Genomic DNA, 20639 nt, shown 5'->3' with positions numbered 1-20639 from the left:
TACAGCTGCCTCCAATTTTAAGGCCTGTATGCAGGCCTTAGCGGGCTGGATGAACTCACACTGCTTAAAACTCAATGGCTCCAAAATGGAGGTTGTGGTGATTGGGGGGAACAACTCTAGTTGGACAGGAGAGTGGTGGCCAGCATGTTTGGGCCCCACACCTAACCCCAGTAAGGAGGCAAAGAATTTGGGAATTTGGGTTGACCCCTACCTATCCTATGAGGGTCATGTTAATCGCCTAGTGGGAAAATGCTTCGGCATACTGAAAACCCTCAATCGTACCCTGGATTTATTACCACTAGAGGCACGGCACACCCTGACTCAAGCCCTAGTCACGTCCCGCATGGACTACGGGAATGTGTTACTCTTGGGCACCTCTGAAAAAAATCTTAAACGATTACAAGTCCTCCAAAATACCGCGGCCAGATTAGTGTTGAGACTCCCGAAAAGATCTGCTTCTCTGCCTGCCTTGACCGCACTTCACTGGCTTCCGGTCAGAAAGAGAGTGCTATTTAAAGCACTCCTAATATGCCACAGAATTGTTTGGCATAAGGCTCCTTCGTATCTTTCTGACCTGATACAGACTTATGAACCCACCAGAGAATTACGCTCTACTGGAGCAGGGCTGCTAAAAACTCCCCGTGTCAGAAGAGCTAGAATGGGAGGACGTTCCTTCAGACTATTGGCAGCCAGTAACTGGAATAAACTTCCCATCAATATTAGGCTAGAAGCATCTGAAAGCAAGTTTCGAAAACTGTTAAAGACCCACCTTTATAAAAACTAGACATCCCTCCGCTCTTAATTCTCAGTCGCCTTCCTTTTGGTCTCTCCTCTCCGTAGCGCGGGGACACGCCGTGAAGGCGTCGCCAGGCGCTTTATAAAACCCCTTTATTATTATTATTATTATTATTCAGTTGTCACTGTAAAATTCTTCGCCACTTCAGAAAAGTCCCCAGACCAGGACAAAATTGCCTGCCACCAGTGTAGTGCATGGAGAATGGCTCACTGGTGAAAGTTTACTCTCACTGTTGATGACGTCCTTGAAAATGATGCTCTTCGGGCTTTTGGGGTTGCCATTTTGCTTTTGCTACCTGGTTTTGTCACGCCATTCCCTTCACAGCGGTTTTCCATGCTGAAGCCAGCTTCAGTGACAAGCTCCCGCTTAGGTGAAGGGGTGTCGCCCCACTGCTTTTCAGCAGTGCAAAAAAGGAAAAATAGATTGATAATAACACAATGCTATTATCATTTTATTTTTCCCTTCTGAAGCCAGTTTTGAGGGGTTTGGGGGGGGGGGGGCTTGGCTGTCATCACAGCCAGCAGAGGAAGGAGTGATGAGTGCACCTATGTGTGCATGACGTTTTGGCCGGCTGTCTTGGGCCTGCGAAACAGTCATGCACACTTAGGCTGTCTCCACCTGGCTGTATTGCACAGTCAGGGCGGAGAACATGCACAGGCTCCCACTTCCTGTCTGAGTGCCAAACCGCGGCACTCAGACGAATCGCGATGCTGCTGTCATGCTGGTGAGAGCAGCGTCGTTATTGGCTAGGAGAGTCTGGGAGCCTGTGTGCTTCTGGTTCACAGAAGGAGAGGATGGAGGAGAGGCGGCGGCTGGCCGGATGACTAGCAGGTAAGTGATCTTTTCTTTTCTTTCTTAACCACTTGCTCTCCCCGCCTCACTACTACTGCCCGGGAGCAGGCACCACTGGTGACAAGTATGAGAGAGGAAAGAAGGTAAGGTTTGATCATGCTTATTGCATGTATAGCACTTATTTTGTGTCTGTTGGCTTCAAAGATGTGGGGGGGAGAAGAAGAAAGGGTGAGTAAGACGGGAAAAACAGGGCAGGGAAGAGAGAAGATAGTATTGTGGAGGAAGGAACGTGATGGTTAAGGCCAGATGTAGAGTTTGTCAGAATAATCTATCGCTTTTACAAAGGAGTACCCTGTCTGCCAAACTCTTGGTCTGTTTAGAGATGGCTGTCTATAAACTTTCCATTAATGAAAAGCTTACTCCAATGGCCTGATGGACTATGGGCAGTTGAAGTGATGCTACCACACCGCCGCCCCTTTTGAGAGCAGATGATGAGATTATTTTTTCTGTCTATCACCACCAGGAAAAGTCTGGCAGTGAGGGACAGAGAAACACAATAATGAACCCACGACCATGGGAGAAAACTAGGGATGGTGGGGTCATTAATTTCTTTTATATCGAAACAAACTCCACCTATTGGTGTGTGTTTCTGAAAAACAGACAAAAATTTAAGTTTGGTGGACGATTATCCAAACCGAGGGCGGCCGTCCACCAAACTTTTAAGGGCATATTTACAAGGGCTTATCGTCACAGGAACGTCACTTTTTGTGATGTTCCTTTGGCGATACACCCTTCAGCTTATTTACAAGTTGGCGTTAAGCCACTTAACATGGCTTAATGCTGCCTTGCAAATAAGGCCTGCTTTCACGCTACACTTGGCATGACAGGGGTGTACAATGTGTGTTTACGGTGGGCGTTCTGCCACAAAACCTATTGATATTGATGCTGCCCTCTATTTACAAGTGTTATATACAACAAGGGGTGGTGATGGACAGAGTCTCTGAATTAAGCAGAATACTCTCACCCAGTCAAGAGATCAGGGCTAGATCCAACACCGTTTTTTAGCTCATTGCACCATCCCAGTTTCAGAACCTGGCTGTATGCAAATTAGTCTGTCCCTGGCCCAGTGCATCATGGGAACAGGGCAGACCAGACTACAAAAGCCAATTCTTACACTGGGAAGGAAACAAGCTTCCGGGGACCGGTTTCTGGCATTTCAGCCGTCTTCGGCCCGGCTTGCTTGAATCCTGATGGTGCAATGAGCAAGGGACTCACATCTGAGTATACCCTTCCACGCTTAGGGTGGACAAAATTATTTACAACAAGGGGTGGTGATGGACAGAGTCTCTGAATTAAGCAGAATACTCTCACCCAGTCAAGAGATCAGGGCTAGATCCAACACCGTTTTTTAGCTCATTGCACCATCCCAGTTTCAGAACCTGGCTGTATGCAAATTAGTCTGTCCCTGGCCCAGTGCATCATGGGAACAGGGCAGACCAGACTACAAAAGCCAATTCTTACACTGGGAAGGAAACAAGCTTCCGGGGACCGGTTTCTGGCATTTCAGCCGTCTTCGGCCCGGCTTGCTTGAATCCTGATGGTGCAATGAGCAAGGGACTCACATCTGAGTATACCCTTCCACGCTTAGGGTGGACAAAAATATGGGGCAGCGCCAAAATTAAGACCAAAAATAACCCGATCTTAACATGGCGAATCGAGGAAAAATGATACATTTTTCCTCTTTTTTGCTGTTCCTATGTGTGCTGTATTGGGCAGCACACGTAGAATCAGAAAATCACCAAGAACGATTGTTTATGTGCAGGAAGGTGTCCCTTCCTACACATAAGCAATCATTCCCTCAATGTTGACACCCTTGCACTATGGTGCAAGGGTGCCTGCGTTGGTGCTAGGCAGCTGAATTTAGCGCCAATGCTAGAGAAAAAGCATGGGGTGCGCTCTATCATTGTAAATATGATGCACCCCTGCGTTTTCACAATAGCAGTTTTAGCTTAATGCCGTGCTCCGCCATTCTTTTGTAAATATGCCCATTAGTACCATGAACAGAACAACAGTGAAGGTGGTTCCCTTCAACGTACAGAAATGACAGCTGTGCCGCCGGTCATCTCTAAATTTGACAGATGTCTTTTTGTCGAGAAGGGAGACTTAATGATGGACAGTACTACATCCGTCAATCTGTAAACCAGGCCCCAAGTTATACTGGTTGCTTTCTCAGCGCATACATGTCATTGACCATGTCCACTTCAACGCGCTTCTGGCGAATAGAAGATTGAAAGAAGGGGATGAAAGAATGAATGTCGAAATAGGAAAGAGGCTGGAAGGAAACTTTATGATAAATCGTGCTGGCTGTTTTCATAGCGCATTGAAATATGCTTTAGCCGGATTTGTCAAACGTAAAATGCAACGTGTGTTATAAAAAATGAAATTAGCTCCTGACAATTTTTCCCACGAAATTCAGGCTATGGAGGATGACAGAGAAAAGTCTTCATAAAAAATGACCTGAAAAACAACTTCTTTTGATGTCTTGCTTGGCTGAGATGAACTATTGGGCCAGTTTATGGGAAAGGGGCACCGTATATTTTCCCAAGAATGGGAAAAGCTTCTGGCTTCCGCAGTAAGTGTTTGGGTTGAGAAAGCGTTCTCTTTAGAAACACTGAAATGGGGAAGCATTCATTTGGTTGTGTGCCCACAAACCCACAGCGAGCTATGTTTCTGCTTGAGGTCTCCCAAGGGGCAAAGGCGGGAGTGCAGTTTTCCCAACTCTTGCCTCTCTCGTGGAAGGAACCTACGCACACCCCCAACATGAGGAGATTCTTGCGCAATCCTCCTGGCCCCGCCCACAGGACCCCCTTGGAACAGACACAGGAGCTCCTATTTCATGGCACAGTGGCGACTAGGCAGCCCCCCACCCCTTACCCGAGCAGGATTGGGGGCCCCGCAGTATTTATGAAGGGGCTTTATCATCTGCTTCTCACTGGCTTCACTGCTCAGCACACGCGCACGTCAGAGGCACCGAGCGCGCGCCAGCGGGCAAAAGCACCTCTCTGGAACCCCAGCCTCTGGACGCAATGACCTTCTTGGCGCTATTACTGTGCGCACTCAGCTGCCTCTGCTCTGCACAGGGATACGACGACAATGGAGATTTTCCGATTTCCTTCATCAATGCGATAGACAACGGACTGCTTGAGGAAGAAGGCGAGTTAAGTTTTATTACTTGGAAAAAAATTATAAATTTTATGAAGCTGCAGCATTTTGGCTAAACTGAGAAGTCGTGGAAGTAGCTATAAAGTGTAATATTTAAGTTCGTCAGATTTCTACAGGGTAGAATTACTAACTCGGGAACATATGATTAGTAAAACATTGTTTGATTTATGTTTAAAAAAAGGAGGGAAGGTTGTTATGAATAACAGTGCGCATGATATATAAATATCACATTAATGCAATGTACTCTTATGTATATGCATATGTGTGTGTTTATGAATGTATGTATGTATATGCAACTCGGTATTGTTAAGTACACGTTTATGAATCTTTATGTATAGTACGCATGGATAGTTGAATAGATAGATAGACACATCGATAGATAGATAGATAGATAGATAGATAGATAGATAGATAGATAGATAGATAGATAGATAGATAGATAGATAGATAGATAGATAGATAGATAGGCAGGCAGGCAGGCAGGCAGACAGACAGACAGACAGACAGACAGACAGACAGACAGACAGACAGACAGACAGACAGACAGACAGACAGACAGACAGACAGACAGACAGACAGATAGATAGATAGATAGATAGATAGATAGATAGATAGATAGATAGATAGATAGATAGATAGATAGATAGACAGGTAGATAGATATATAGATCTGACAACTTGCTCGTCTAATTGACCAACTGAGCCCTTGATCAACCTGAATTTGTGAGATGGTTGGATGGGTGGATAGAGGGATGGATGCAGGGATGAATGGACAAGTGGATGGATGACTGGATGATTGGAGGAATGGCTGGATGGATGAGTGGATGGATAGATAGATGAGTGGATGGATGGATGGCGGGATGGATAGATAGATGAGTGGATGGATGAGTGGATGGATGGATGGGTGGATTGATGGATGGATCGATGATGGATGCACAAGCAGGCACAGCCACACACATATCAAGTATTTTCGACAGGTTTCTTTTATAAGTCTGTTTTTAAATGTCCATTGTTTGAATGCTCCCAGCAATAATGCCTAGACCCTTGCAGTTCCCTTAACAGAATGTCAGAAAGAGCGGACGAGGTGGGACAAGGTCTTCACCATGCTGGAGAACTCACAGATGAAGGAAAATATGCTGCTACAGTCCATCGACGAGATCATTCGAGTCGAGCTGCAGAGCGTGCGAGCGGAGATGCTACAATTCGTGTCCACGTTTGCCAACACTTGCGCCAACACCATTGAGCGCAGCATGTCTCTGATCACAAGTCACATGGATAAGACGTTGTCAACACACAACGAGCAGAGCAAGTGGTCTGACGTTGCTCACAGATCGAAGCTAGGCAAGATGCTGGAAGAGATCCTGTTGACCAGCGCCAACATGTCTCGCAGGCTGGATAACCTCGCGGCGGAGTGCAAGTGCAATTCTGCAGGGGACCAGCAAACAGACCTACTTAAGGACATTAAGAGCCTGATCACCAAAGACGACAAGGCCAACTCTCTGCTGCTGGAACTGCAGCAGTCCAGAAGCGAAATACGGGTTGCTTACGAGCGGATGGAGCGGCGCTTTCTGCCAGCAGGTAAGCTTGTACCGCTGTTTCTGAAACAGCCATTGTCTAACTCTCTCTAAATCTGAACACCAGTGAAATATTAGCCTATTAGACTTACTTTTGTGAACTAGGAACTTCCCTTTGATAAGCTCAAAGTCATGAAAACCAGATTAAGCCCTCTGACCTGGAGGTTGTCCATGAACATGTACATGCACGAGATTGCCTTGTGCTCTTGCTGTGATGGCGCAAGGATATCTAAGTTGGAGAGGTGCTCAGACAGATCAGAGAGTAAGCGCATCAGAGCTTTACGAAATGGGGGGCATGGTCATGGACCTGTTGACTATGTTTGGATAATGGTGCTGATGTTTGGATAAATGATATATTGCACCTGGGGTCTTCTTCCAGCAGTCCATCATTGCAGAATCCTAACACCCCATGCAAATCTGGAAGTAGGTCATCAAGATTTTTTTAAACTACAGTACGATATCAACGTTTTACCTGAATATGCTTGGTACGGGTCTGCCATATCCATGCCCATGATGGCACATCAGTATTTACCCCACACATTCCAATCATGGCACAGCAGAATAGATGCAATATAACTTGATCAGTGCAGAGCAACATGCATATCATACATCCAGGTCATGGTAAAGCAGCATATACACATTAAAACCTGTCCATGGCAGCCTATTGAACATCCTGGTCACATCAAGACAACAGAAGACCACACGCAACCCTGCAATGGCGAGACAGTACAAAAGCAACTAATTTGGTCCTGGTAAAACAGCACACGATCCATACTGTGTGAGGACTCTACGACCTGCTCATGGGACAGCAGCGTGTAGACAGGACGTCTTGATTATTCCAAGTAAGCACGTCAACCATGTATGTACTCGTCCATAGAACAACTTAGAACATATGTGCTTGCCATGACATGGAAGCATGCTGCCTATGCACTCAGTTATGCCTTAGAGAGAGTAGTTGTGGATCATGCAGAAGAGCCCACAGGCCACCTGGCTTGATCATGGCTAGAGCAGCACGTGCTTATTCACTCCGTTCACACAAAAGCAGAAATAGGGATGCCACTTTACCAAAATGGAGGTGCAGTGGAAGGGACATCAGACACTTTTACATTTGATAATATCATAGGTGGACGCCTAGACCACCTTAGACTCTCAATACCTCCTGTGAGCTGCTGGCGGACTAAGAGTAGAGAATAGTGTAGAAACAACAGAAAATATATTTATTTTTAAACTATGTATTGTATGTTCTTTCCACTGCTTTCCATGACCTCTGAGGCAGAGATAGCAAGGGGCAACCAATAGACGTGGCCCCATTGGCTACCACAGATTAATGTCCATGAGAGACCATATTGATCACACAGCTGCAGCATGTAAATGTTTTCTCCTGTTTCTACCAGAACAAGACTAACAACAGTCATGAAATCATGCATGGCAAATGAAGAAAAGTATTTGGAAATTAATGTGCATAGCCGCCTTCTCTGCATTCTGTATAGGCAACTTTCCTCGAACTTTGAAGATAAAAACAGTCCTCAATAAAAAAGTAAGCAGTGAGATACTTTCAGTTGTTTGGACACATAATTGATCTATTGCAGCTCTTTTCAGTTGTCCAGGACTAATGCCTCCTAAATCTCATTAGCGTGCACCACAAGAGAAACCGGTGTTGGTATTCCTGGGTGAAATTTTATACAACATATAAACTGTGCCCTGAACCAAATGTTGTGCAAATTTTCACATTTGCGAACAATTGGGACATTTTTGTGATGTTTAGGGGTGGCTCATGAGTGGGTTTGTGTGGCGATTGTGTGTTCACAATTTTACAAACACTGAAATTCTTGAAGTTCAGTTCACCAGACCAAATTAATGAAAAAAGAAGTTAATTTCTTCATCCACCAAAGATATTGCCTGCATTAATTTTGGGGATTTTGTGTTTTTTCAAAATATTTACCCACTAATGTTGACAATATTTAGGGCATATTTACAAAGAAATGATTCAGCACGGTGCAAGCAATTTAGCAGTGCGCTGCATCATTTTAAAAACACAGGGATGCACCGTATTCACAAGAATATAGGGCACCCCTTGTGTTTTACCTTGCACTGGTGGTAAAAAAGCTGCCTAGCACCAAAGCAGGCAGCCTTGTGCCAGGGTGCAAGGGTGTTTGCGTTGCAGGGATGATTGTTTATGTGCAGGAAGGGACACATTCCTCACATAAAAAATCATTAAAGGTGATTTGTTTTTTCAAAGTGTTCTGCAGTATACAGCACACATAGAAAAAGCAAAAAACGGGGAGTAATAAAAGTATTTCTCCTTGTTGCGCCTCTCTAATGCCCGCTTTTGAGTGGCATTCGTTTTTGGCGTTGCCTCAATGGCAGCATAAAAAAGCAATGTGTGTTGCGTTGGAACGCCCACTGCAACACCCACTGCACGCCCCTTTGATGCAAATACCTGTGTCGAAGGGTACGATATTTACAAGGCGGCACTAAGCCACACAAAGTGGCTTACCACCGCTTTGTAAATGCCGGGCACAGCGCCACCGGAGCGGCGCAAAACGTGACACTCCTGTGGCGTAATGCCCTTGTAAATATGCTCCTTTGTTCCTCAAGAGAAGAAAAGCAGTGTCACTCACTTTATATATCGAGTAAATCTATCTTTCTCCCAGCACTTCCGACTTTTTGAGGGACTGGTCAGCTGGGAAATTGACAAGATGTGTCTGTTATTCAGTCGCCTCTAATTTCAGGTCTATTCTCACTTAGGTGATCCAGTAATGAACGAGTCTCATTTTATTTTTAAACTCAAAGAGAAGAAAAGAAGTGAGTGGCTGATTGTCTAAAGCATGAGTCCGGGGTCTGAAACCAGAGCCACGTCCCTTTGGAATTAAAAGGCTGTCGAGGAGAGCTCGCAACAACTGTTTTTGATTTCACACACATCTTGGACGGCAGCCGGGAAGGCTCACGAGGGATTTCCCAATCACGCCGCTGTTGGTCCTTTTCAAAGCTGTCTTTAATTTTGCTAAGCCCTTGATAATAAACTCCGAGGGCTCGCTGTTTCAAAATCCATACCATGCTAGCGTTCAGGACATTTTAAAGTCCTGTCTGCAAATGGGGAAAGTACAACCAGGCAGTTCCTGCACTATGATTTATATTTAAACAGGGACTCTGGCATTACGTGACTTCAGGATGCAGGGGGTCTAGGGAGGAGGAGGTAATGTAATGGGTTTGGAAAGAACAAAGATGCTGAGGCCTGTTTAAACAGGAAATTAGGCCTCCTAATTACTAGCAGAAAAAGTAGAGCGCTGCCCCCTAGCGGCATCTGAAATAGCTCTACATTTTAGCTGTGAATTGCAGAAACAATGGATGCAGTTTATTGTTTGGACACTCTGTGTTGTTTATCCTGGCAAAACCTCTGCTGTCCTTGTGCTTTAACAGCTTCCTGACCTCCTATGAAGGTCATTTTAGTATCTGCTCAATTGGCTTAATTCAATGTAAAACAGACAAAAATGGCTGAAATAACAAAGTTGGTTTCAGTCTGCCATGTGTGTAGTCTCCAGAGCATCAAAAGGACTCATTAAGATGATCACGTGATCAAGAATACCTAATCTGTTCAATACCTAGGGCAGGCAGGCAGTGCGGCCATCACCCTTAGATGTGGCCACACTTGCGGCCTACTTTGCCCTGCTTAACCCGCTGAGAAGGCGAGCGCCTGTATGAGACATACCAGATTTGGCCCTTCTAGCAGCATGTTTCATAGGAGGTTAAAATGTAAAGTAACAAAATGGCACCACAATTATATTTACAAATTCAGGTTTTTTATAATAGATTCACAGTCATTATAAGTCAGGCCTTTTGATGGGTTAAAATAGCTCCAGTGATGCATGCTTCAAGAGTTTATAGTGCAATTGGGTGGTTAATCATGCAGATGGAAACATACTTTTGTCCTCTTTGAATGTGATTCCAGTCCAAAAATCACTGAATTTTGGGTATTACTGGGGGGGTTTATGAAATGGAATTGGCCTTAACACAAGCTAAGGGTCCATGCTCAAGGGCAAAATTTGAAAGGGTGTGGTCGAGCCGTCTGTGGGACTAGTAGATGCATTGTCTACGATATGTCATTTTATGCTATTATCTGCAATTATTTGAATATTTCTAATATTGCCATTGCATTTTTTTCTCTCTCTTTGCTCCTTTTCGTGTTTTGAAGATGGATATTTATGTTGTCTTTCTGTGCTATACATGTTTAAGGTATCCAACTGATGGCTAATAAAAAATGTATAAAATAAAATATTTAAAAAAATTAATGTGATTCCAAAAAATAGAACTGTGTATCTCTCAGCACCACTATAAGGAAGTTTGCCACAAGAAGTCCAGTAGGTGAAGAGAGCACATCTTGAGTTGTCACCGACACATTTGAGACTTCAGGGTAGATAACGCCTTTTTAGTACTAGCTACAGGCAATTTATATTGCCTGGAAGTCCTAGAGTCATCAGTTCTTGAAAAAGTGCAATAAGAAAGTACAGGCAAAGTAAAATAGAGTGGGGTTTGAGTCAATGCCCCTCAGTCACTAGCTTTCATGTGTTTTGCATCATGTACAGTTGCTTACATGGGCTGTTCATCAATGCTAATATATTTCTTGGATGGTTCAATTGTCCCATGTGTGTTCCCACTTGCTATTGGTGATATATACTTTGTGTTACATTCCTGATATGAAATGATATGAAGCTTGTTATTTAGAACTGGTGTTTGTTGTTAGATGCATTTACTTTGCTGACACAATAACATTTTAATTGCTGAGTTATGTTTTTTTTTGTTTAAAAAGTACTGCTGTTTGAATGCCCAAGCCAGTCTTACAACACAGTACTATTCACTAATTGCACTTCCCAATTCATTTGATTTACTTTGCTTCCAGGATGTTGGATTTGATATTTCTTTACAAAGTAGAGATTTTCCCACACACCTTTAAGATGCAATGAAAATGCTGTCCCTTTTGTTAAAAGTATATATTATTCAGCATTTTCTATGTATGAACTGTAAGTGGACCAGTTACAATCCAAAGATTATCCTGCCTTTTCCTTGAGGCTACAGCTTAACTCTGTTAATCCAATGTGCTCTGCAAACAGGTCCATCTGCCAACAATCATATAATTTGTAAGCTAATTAAGTCATTTATTTTGGGGGGGGGGGGGTTCTCTCTTGGCCTGCAGGGGCAACAGACACAAAGTCACCTCACCATTACCAAACACCTGCCCTAACAAAAGGCATGTTCTATTGGCTTTGCAATGCTTGTTAGTGGATTCATAGACTTTCATAGTTTTTTTTATTGTGTATCATTTCCCCTACGCTTTTCCCTCACTCAAGGAACTGCGGGACTCACAACCAACACAACCACAACCTTGAATGCATACGTTGCTCCTCTGGAAGCTTCCCCACCTCCTTTGCACACTGCTACATAAATATAAAATTAGTCTTCAGTAACCAAGTTTCAAGTTGCATAAGAACAACTCATCAGGCCCTTATAAAAGGCATTCTGCTACACACCCCACCTCACGTTGGATTCCCACTCAATTTAACATAATAACATGTAACCCTCCACCAAATCATTTTCACCCCCTTTCTACGTGGGAAATACAGGACTTTCTGAGGGAGATGGGGAAGTGTTTGAAACAGGCAAGACAATTTTGCCTGTGGACGCCACCTCCCTCGGAATTGTTGTGCCAGTCAATTTTTACAAACTCATCTTGCCTGTGGACAACCTTCCTCATTTCTCTCAGATCTCCTGTGCCTTAAAAAAGACAACCATTTTCAATTAAATTCATGGATGCCATAGTTTATGACGGAAGTCTATTGAGGGAGTATTGCTTGGGTCATTTTATGGGAGGGTGTAACCTTTATAAAATTCTGAGATCCTGATAATGATAGTCTTAGCCAGAATTGGAGCAACAGGTAAAACTGGACAATGATTGGACTTGGCTTGTGCGCATGTGAAGTTGGTAGGATTCATAATCATAATGTAGCCTGTTTGGGAAACAATGGTTTTGTGCATGTGGTCCTCATCCATGCTCTAAACCTGTGGCTGTCACTTGGTGGTGCAGTTAATTAAGCTTGCAAGTGCAGAACAGTAAGGTTGAGTAGGGCTTTACATGGATATAATATGTATACCCAGTGGTGGCAGGCACAGGTAAGCGCAGTGGGCGGTGGGGTGGGACAGTGCAAGGCAGGGGAAAGTCAACAGACGACAGAATAAGTATTATTTATTTACTTAATTATACCTAATCCTTTGTCGACTTTGTCCCCTCCCGCCCACCCCCACCTGGCCACCCCCCGCAGTTAGCTCTGACGGCCGCCACTGTTTACCCCACTGATTCTATCCTTGTACATGATGTTGCATTGTCTTTTTTTGTCCATTTTGATGTGACCTGGAGCTAGCAAGCATGATTGTTTTGTCTGTTCAAAAGCATGTCAGAGTTTACATGCAAATATGGTAAAACTTATATACAGGGATGCCTTGGCTGATTTGGTGCAAGTCAGCGCTTGCACGTGCTGGTCAGTTCATGGTAAAGTGATTAAATGCAGAGCAAACAAGTTTAACCACAGATACAACAGATCATATTGTGTCCAAGGAGACATGACATGTGCCAGGAATTCATTTATCAAGGCATTGTTGATTAGTCTTGAACCAGGGAAATCATGAGGAGAATCACTGTTAAATGAGTGTTGGGGAACAAAGAGAGAGACACACCATTGATTGCCCAGTGTGTGATGGAAATAGCCTTGACTTGGATCTGTCTGGATTGTCAAGGCCGTGTAATGTGTCCCAACATTCAAAAGGAGGGGAGTAGCCTAGCTGCTGTGTCCTGAATTCAGTGGAGCGGGTGGAGAGAAAAAATTATAAATAGCTGCCAGTGGCATATCCTAACAGGGTGAGTATGACAGTATTAGTTACAGTTACCAGCCGAGGAATCGCCAAAAAATGGCGGTAACTAACCAATTCATGATCTAAGTAACCTGGAGGATTAGCCTGAGTTTGGCGTCCACCAAGATTTCAAGAAGTCCCTTGTAAAAGGTGGGCCATCCTCAGTCCTAAGTGGAGGTCAAAATGAAGGTTGAAGTTAGGCATGTGAGTTTCCTCAGAACTGCTGTGATAGCATAGCAGATAGTGTTAGCAGAGAGCTTAACATTGCTGAGATGTCATAACACTGTGCTACAATCCACAGTTCTGTCTGGGATATCCTCCTGGAAGAAAGAACACTCTTGCACAAAGCAGTATTTATCTATCTTATTTCCTTGGCTCTACAATGTACACCTCAATAGATTGTTCTCTAGCTATTATAAACGCGCCTGTAAGGCCACAGTCAAATCAGTGTTTTGGCTTATCTTGGAGGCCTAGAATATGGAGAATAACTGTCAGCCTGCTTTTTTAAGTTCAATTATCTTTTCATATAGTTGGTGAAGTTGGCTGTAGCCATGAGGCAGACACATTTACACTCACAGCTGTCAATCTTCTCACAGTAATGAGTTAGATGCAAGAGGATGGGAAACATTATCTGAGCCCAGTGAGAAGATGCAGTGTATTGCATTTGTTGAAATAGTAGAAGGGTATTGTAGGAAGGTAGGATGCTCCTTCATGGTTACACCTACTTTTTGCCTGGTGCTAAGCTGTATTTTGACTAGTCTGACTTGGATCCTGCTAAACAGGTTCCCCGTCTATCTGCTTTCTCCCTAAATTGTTGTGTTCAGTTCTTAGGTACAATCCAGATTGGATACTGGGGTACCCTGGTCAGTCCCTCGTATATGATACCCATGTCCCCAGGGCATATATACCCCAGAGGTCTCCCATGGGCTGTAGCATGTATCATGTCACCCATGAGAGACCATTCAAAATGGAACTACAGGTCTGCCATTACAGCCTGTGTAAGTTGGTGCATGCACCACTTACTAAAGATATGGGTTTACTATATATAAGGGTCACTGCGCTTAAAACCTATAAGTCATCCCAATAGCAGGCCTTTACAATTCTGAGGGCAGGGTGCTTGGTTCTAAGTGAGAGAGTGCCCCTGCATGAGCAGGTCGCCCCTGCAGCCAATGGAGTCCATTCTCCTGGGTTGTCAGTGAAGCAGTCATATACTATATAGAGGGGCACGCGTAATCAAGGGATGATCATCTCGTAAACGGCTGCAACGAATCCTATCATGTTTGGTATCAAACATGTTGGAATCATACCTGGTGTGAGAGGTATGATGATTCCAAGCACTGGAAGAGCCCTTCATTAGGCTCTAAGTGTTCCTGGTACCAGCCTTCTAGTCCCGGACAGCACAAAATGGTTGCTGCCAACCAGAGACACAATTCTGCCCTCCTGATGCTGAGCCAAGCTCAGCTCAGGTAGTATGGGCAACCCAATGTACCCTTGGAGGCTTGGGCGACAGTATAAATGGTAAAGGAGGCCTACAAGGGATTTTTAGTATGGTAATTTCAAGTTATTCAAAGCTAAATCAGGGAGTCAGTCCTAATGGAACAAACACCAAAGTGTCAAAAGACAACAATAAATACAAAGAAAAAATCTTAATAAAAGAAACACGGGAAGACCTAGTAATTTGAGAAAATATATCTTGTTTTATATATTTTGTTTGAAATAATAGAGTACATAAAAACATTCAGCATACAGTCATGGAGAGAAGCAAAAATCAAATTGTCCTAACAATGCATGACTATACATCTATTCCAAATCAATTATAAGCAACAAATCTCCAAATGAGAATATGTATCGCTTCAAAATGACAAATTATCTTGGGAATAGAGGAAAGTGTTGACGTTTTGGTCTGTTCGGCAGTAGTCCCTCAGACCATCTTCAGGACAAAAGCAATTGTAGCTGACAAAAGGACTCTTTTTGTATAGGTGGGCGGCTGCCTGGTACCATATGTACAATCTATGGTTGCTGTTGTAGAAGCGTATGCTGTATTATAGGGGAATTGATTTCCTATATTCAATTCTTCGGCCCGGATCTGTCTGTGTTCAGATCAGATAACTGTAAGATGCTGCATATATTTGCACTATCTCAATTGATCGATGACATTTCTAAGTAGGTCGGAAATAGCGTGTGGAAGGCAGAAAAATAGGCATCCTGTCACAAGGAGGTGTGACCACCTCCCAGACAGGATTTAGTGTATTAGGGCTGGGTGGGTGCGCTTGCCAGCGCCTGTAAGTCTGCATGAGAGGCACATTTGGTGTCTCTGTGCATAGTCCAGTTCAAACCAGTCCTGGGAGCCGTTGGCTCCCGCTCTGGCGCGAAACTGGACAAAGGACACAAGAGTAATCTCTCCCCTGGGAGGGTCCCCTGAATCTTTCCAACCCTTTCTCTAGGGTACTTAAGAGCTTACCTGGATGTAGGTCCCTAGATTCGTCGTGGGATAAGATTCAGAACTGAAACCACTGCACATCTACCGTCTGGGCACTCTGGACTTCACTGGACTTCGTTTGGGCCTGACTTCGTCTCCCTTCCAGTCCGCTGCATTGTCTGTGCCTGTGCAATATACAGGAACCTTCCAAGGCCTGTGAAGCATCAAGGACAACTGAAGTAATCTCCCTTGGAGTGAAGAAGTCACTCCCCAGCATTCGCAGGCACCGCAATTAAGACGACCGGTCTGCAGATCCCAAGCTCTTCTAGAGTCCATGGGCTCTGAAACACTGATGGTAGTTTTCCTCAACTCCCGAGACCTGCTCTAGCCTCTTACCAAGTTTGAGACCAGTAGTCCTTGTGGGGGTTGCAATAACCAAACCGCTGGGTACTGCGTCCTCTTTGCAGTTGCCAAGGCTTGTGACATCTGTGCAAGAAAATCTTCGGGCTCCTAGTAGCTCCAACATTGAGCACCTCTAGTGACCAAAATCCTTGGCCATACTGCATCGTGTGAATTGTGGCCTGCCTCTTTTGGTGAGCTGCTTTAGGTCCTCTCACGATTACTGTGCCTTTGGCCTGTGGGTCCATTTGAAGGTCACTTTTGTTTTCCTTGGGCTTCCCTGATTGCTCAGGCCTGACCTGACTCCTCTGCTTGTGGTGAGTCTCCTGGACCTTGCTGGTCCCAACCGTGCACTTTCTTCACTTTCTGCATGGTTTGCATTTGCCAAGGCTTGTTGGTGCTCCCGCCGGATACTGACCCCTCAGCACTCGATATTATTTGTGGCACAGCTTGTATCTGGATCCTGGCTGTCTTCAGTGTCGCCTGGTCCTCGCAGCTGCAGAGTCAAGGTCACCGTCATCTTACCTGAAGCACCCGACATCAGAGAGCATCCGTCTTCCAAGTCTCTTGGTCACTCGTGAGTGACATAGACACTGTCCACTCTGCTTTCAGGTACTCCTCTTCAATAATCCATGTTTGGATTCCTCCAGACACTTTCTCCTCTTCTAGCCCATTGGGTTCGACAGCAGTTTCCGACGCCACTTCACACCTATGTACCCGGCTTCCCTGGGACAGGCAACTTGGGTACCACGGTATCCATGGGTGGGTGGTTCTCCAACCTTTTGATGGTCCTAATCTTTAAAAATCCAACTGCGAATTGCACATAGACTTGTACGGAGCCCGCAGTCGTGTTCACACATTGCACACGCTCGCCGTGTTGTCCCTTTCTACTTACCTTGGGTGGTTCCGTGGGTCCCCAGCAATTCTACGTCCTCTCAACATCGTCCTGGCTCGAGTTGTGGTTCTTATACCACTTTCTTAGTATATGGTTTGGTCCCCCTCTGGAGCCCATTGTGTATTAGTGCTATTTATTTACTGTTATTTGTTTGCTAAAGTATTGTGTGCTTTGAGTCTATCTCCATGTGGGAGATACCGTAACGTACTAGATAGTGTTATATAATAAATAATTTTATAAATACTATGTGTGGTTCTCTTTTCATGTATTCTATACTATAAGATTGCATTCTAGTAAAACAAGCTGCTTAACATTCCTCCAAGACTAAGCCCGAAGGCTGTTCTCCACAGCTACCACTTGGATAGCTTTCTAAGGTTGTCTGAGAACTCTTAAATCACCATGAGGGTTGTCTGGACTGGTGCAAGGTGCCCACTTACATTTGTGGACATCATATACCTGGCCAGCTTCTCACAGGTATAAAACAACATTGCAAGGGCACCAGATTAGGTAGGTGGGTACAAACCCTCACCAAAAGGAAGATGGTCTAGTAAATTTAAGAAAGAATTTTGAAACTGAATTTTTATTTGCTTTTGGCAATTGCCAATTGTTCCAACCACAGACAATTTTCAAAACGTTAAGGTTTAAATAAGCACTAGCAAAACTTATAAGTCTAGCTTTAATGTGCAATGCATGCAAAAACACACTTGCGGAAAAGATGGTTTCATCATAATTTGAATTGCCTGAAAGTAAATGTAATTCAGCTTTATCATTGAACTTTTGAAATCTGATTTATGGTCCCATTTACTAATGACATAATAACATTACAGGGTGTGTACATTTATATATCATCTTGATAAATATGTTTAGTACATTGTAATCCTTTCTATTATAAACTAGATTTATCTTCCTCTGTTACTGAAGCCGTCCATGTGTAATTCCAATGATGCGAGCCAAAAATGTATCTAGTGTACGGTAAACTGATTTGATTAAAGCTGTTTTCTGTTACTTTTCTAGGGTGTGAAATGGGGCTGTTATTCCCCTCACGGTCACCAAGAATTTATGCAAGTGTTCACCCAGCACCCGAATCCACACTGCATGAATTTACCACTTGCATTTGGGTGAAAGTGGCTGATACCCTGGACAAAACAATAGTGTTCTCCTATGGAACCAAAAGAAATCCCTATGAAATCCAATTCTTTTTCAGCCACCAGTCGGCAGTGTTTATCGTAGGCACAGATGAAAACAAGGTGGTTGCGGAGAATGTGACGTCTACGACTGAGTGGGCCCATTTTTGCAATACTTGGAGCTCGCAAGATGGAGCTGCATCTATATGGGTGAATGGAGAACAAAAGGCTGAGTCATCTGAGGTAGCACATGGCTACATCATACCAGATAAAGGTATCTTGCAGCTCGGCCAAGAAAAGAACGGTTGCTGTGTAGGCGGCGGGTTCGACGAAACATTATCCTTCTCTGGGAAGATGACAGGTTTCAATTTTTGGGACAGAGAGCTAGAAGCAGACGAAATCATCCAACTGGCTGAAGGACCAGATTCATGTAGCATCAGGGGTAATGTTGTTGGGTGGGGAGTTACGCAGGTTCAGCCACATGGAGGGGCACAATATATTTTTTAAAAAGATCAATATTTGCTAACACAATTAGCTAAAACAGTTTCAACATCAATCTGCCTTACCAAAAGAGAATCTTGAACCCTACATAAATATGGTTACTGAAGCTTGGAGCTAGAACATTGATAGCTATATTCCAGGTTTGATAGTTTTAGCCACCACCAGCCCATAATTTGAGGATTATTTTCCCTTGAACGCAAAGAGATGGAGCAACATAGAGTTATCTCTGGGTTCAGGTATGGTTCGAGGGCAATGCCAAGTATCTTCTTATAGCACCACCAGCAGGGACGCCAAATTGCTCTTAAAAGCAGAAACTGTGGCCCACTGGCAGGGATGGTAGTGAGCAGCATGTCTCTTCTCTACTGAGACAATAATCACCTGCTGTTTCTAGAGTACAAAATTAGTAAAAACATTTTTCCTTGGGTGTTAGTAGCCCCAAATGTAATCCTTGATTGCCCCAAGACTCACTGGCACTAAGTGACCCTCAGCCTCCTGAATCAGGCTCAGGTCTCTCACATTGCCATGTGGTCGCCTGTTAGCTGCGTACTAACAGAGGTGTCAATAAGGCACCACCTATCTGAGGGCCAAATTAATGAGAAAGTGATTCAGCGCGGCACCGCAAGCCATTTGGCTGCGCCGCACTGAGTCACTTTCAAAGCACTGGCATGCAACATACTTGCAATAATATGGAACATTACTGTGCTTTCCATGCGCTGAAGACCAATTGGCTACCATGTGCCAATGCAGGCACTCTTGTCCCATGGCGCGGTGCCTGCGTTGCAGGGAGATTGTTTTTGTGGAGGAAGGGACAACGTCCTGCACAAAAACGATCACAAGAGGTGTTTTCCTTTTTCTATGTGTGCTGCAAAATACAGCCCGATAGAAAGAGGAATAAAACGAGGAGAAATGACAAATTTCTCTTCGTTGTGCCTCCCTACGCCTCCCCTGGGGAGACGTAGTTTTCTTATGCATTCCCATGTTTACAAAAGGTTGGAAATCTGGGAATGTGGCAGAATCCATGGATGTTGCATGGGAACACCCACAGCAACATCAATGGAACGCCCCTTTCACGCAAAGTGCAGCGGAAAAAGGGGCCATATATACAAGGACACAAAAAGCCATGCAGGGCCATGCAAAAGGCGCCGCCAGTGCGTGAAAAAAACGTGATGGACTGGTGGTGCAAGGGGCTTGTAAACATGCTGCATAATTTTTTGGGTGTGAGTGGCAGCAAGCATATGGTGCCTTAAGCCTTTGCCCTAAGTAAAAGGGACATTCTTATTAGAAATCTGATACTGGGTTTGATTAGAAATTATAATATTGTTGTAATGAAAAAATTCCATGAAAAACACCCCAGGAAGTGCCTTTCCTAAATTGATAAACTGTATTTTTCTCGTTGATATTATCTGCAAAAATGAAAAAAAACATTATTCATTCTCTTGTTGGATTTACTTTTTAATGTGAACATTTCCTTTTGAATATTTAAAGTAATTAAATGTTATCTTTTCTACTTTTGTTTATAATGGAATGTATGTACAATGCAAAGCAAACATTGACATTTCTCAAATGCAACTTAAGCTATGAATGAACTATTGTGCCTGTTGTCTATGTAAGTTTCTGGTTTAACCAAACAGTAAAATTATTTCAGTTGTATTATATGTAAATCTACGTTCTAATAATGTTAATAAGGCTATTTTTGTAAAATTGTACTATAGATAAAAAGAGAAACGTTTATTAACTCTCGAAGTCTGTCTAATTTAAGGTGGGTGTGTATAAGTGTGTATGCGCATGTTTGTGTGTGTGCATGGGTGTGTTTGTGTCACACAATATCATGTGCAGAATTTCAAGGACCAAAATATTGAAAATAAAGTATATATCTATCCTATACCTAAATCCACATATACATTCCTTGATGTTATACATATCTTCAAGGAACATAGATGTGGAGTTCAGATCAGTGAATTTATACCTCCCTCTGTGTACTTACCTTCTTGGTATTTTGGTCCTTTATAGTCTGGTCA

At 43.7% G+C, this 20639-nt stretch overlaps 2 protein-coding genes across 2 annotated transcripts in view; one reads left to right on the top strand and one right to left on the bottom strand.

Annotated features, from left to right (window-relative positions):
* Positions 1 to 20639, bottom strand: part of VEPH1 (ventricular zone expressed PH domain containing 1) — a 1476213-nt gene that overhangs the window by 1278102 nt on the left and 177472 nt on the right.
* Positions 4566 to 19759, top strand: PTX3 (pentraxin 3). The gene is made up of 3 exons (XM_078667106.1): positions 4566 to 4801; positions 5860 to 6387; positions 18011 to 19759. Exons 1-3 carry the CDS (start codon positions 4675 to 4677, stop codon positions 18625 to 18627), a joined length of 1272 nt encoding a protein of 423 aa, XP_078523232.1. The 5' UTR covers positions 4566 to 4674; the 3' UTR covers positions 18628 to 19759.

Source organism: Lissotriton helveticus, chromosome 11, assembly GCF_964261635.1.
Source record: "Lissotriton helveticus chromosome 11, aLisHel1.1, whole genome shotgun sequence".
Lineage (NCBI taxonomy): Eukaryota > Metazoa > Chordata > Amphibia > Caudata > Salamandridae > Lissotriton > Lissotriton helveticus.
The sequence above is the reverse complement of the archived record's forward strand: the minus strand, read 5'-3'. Positions and strand labels throughout refer to the sequence as shown.

Bases quoted from the DNA above. Each gene is read 5' to 3' on its own strand.
- PTX3 (XM_078667106.1), top strand. From the start codon at position 4,675: ATGACCTTCTTGGCGCTATTACTGTGCGCACTCAGCTGCCTCTGCTCT. The intron at 4,802-5,859 runs GCGAGTTAAGTT...AGACCCTTGCAG, and splicing joins CGGACTGCTTGAGGAAGAAG to TTCCCTTAACAGAATGTCAG. The intron at 6,388-18,010 runs GTAAGCTTGTAC...TTACTTTTCTAG, and splicing joins GCGGCGCTTTCTGCCAGCAG to GGTGTGAAATGGGGCTGTTA.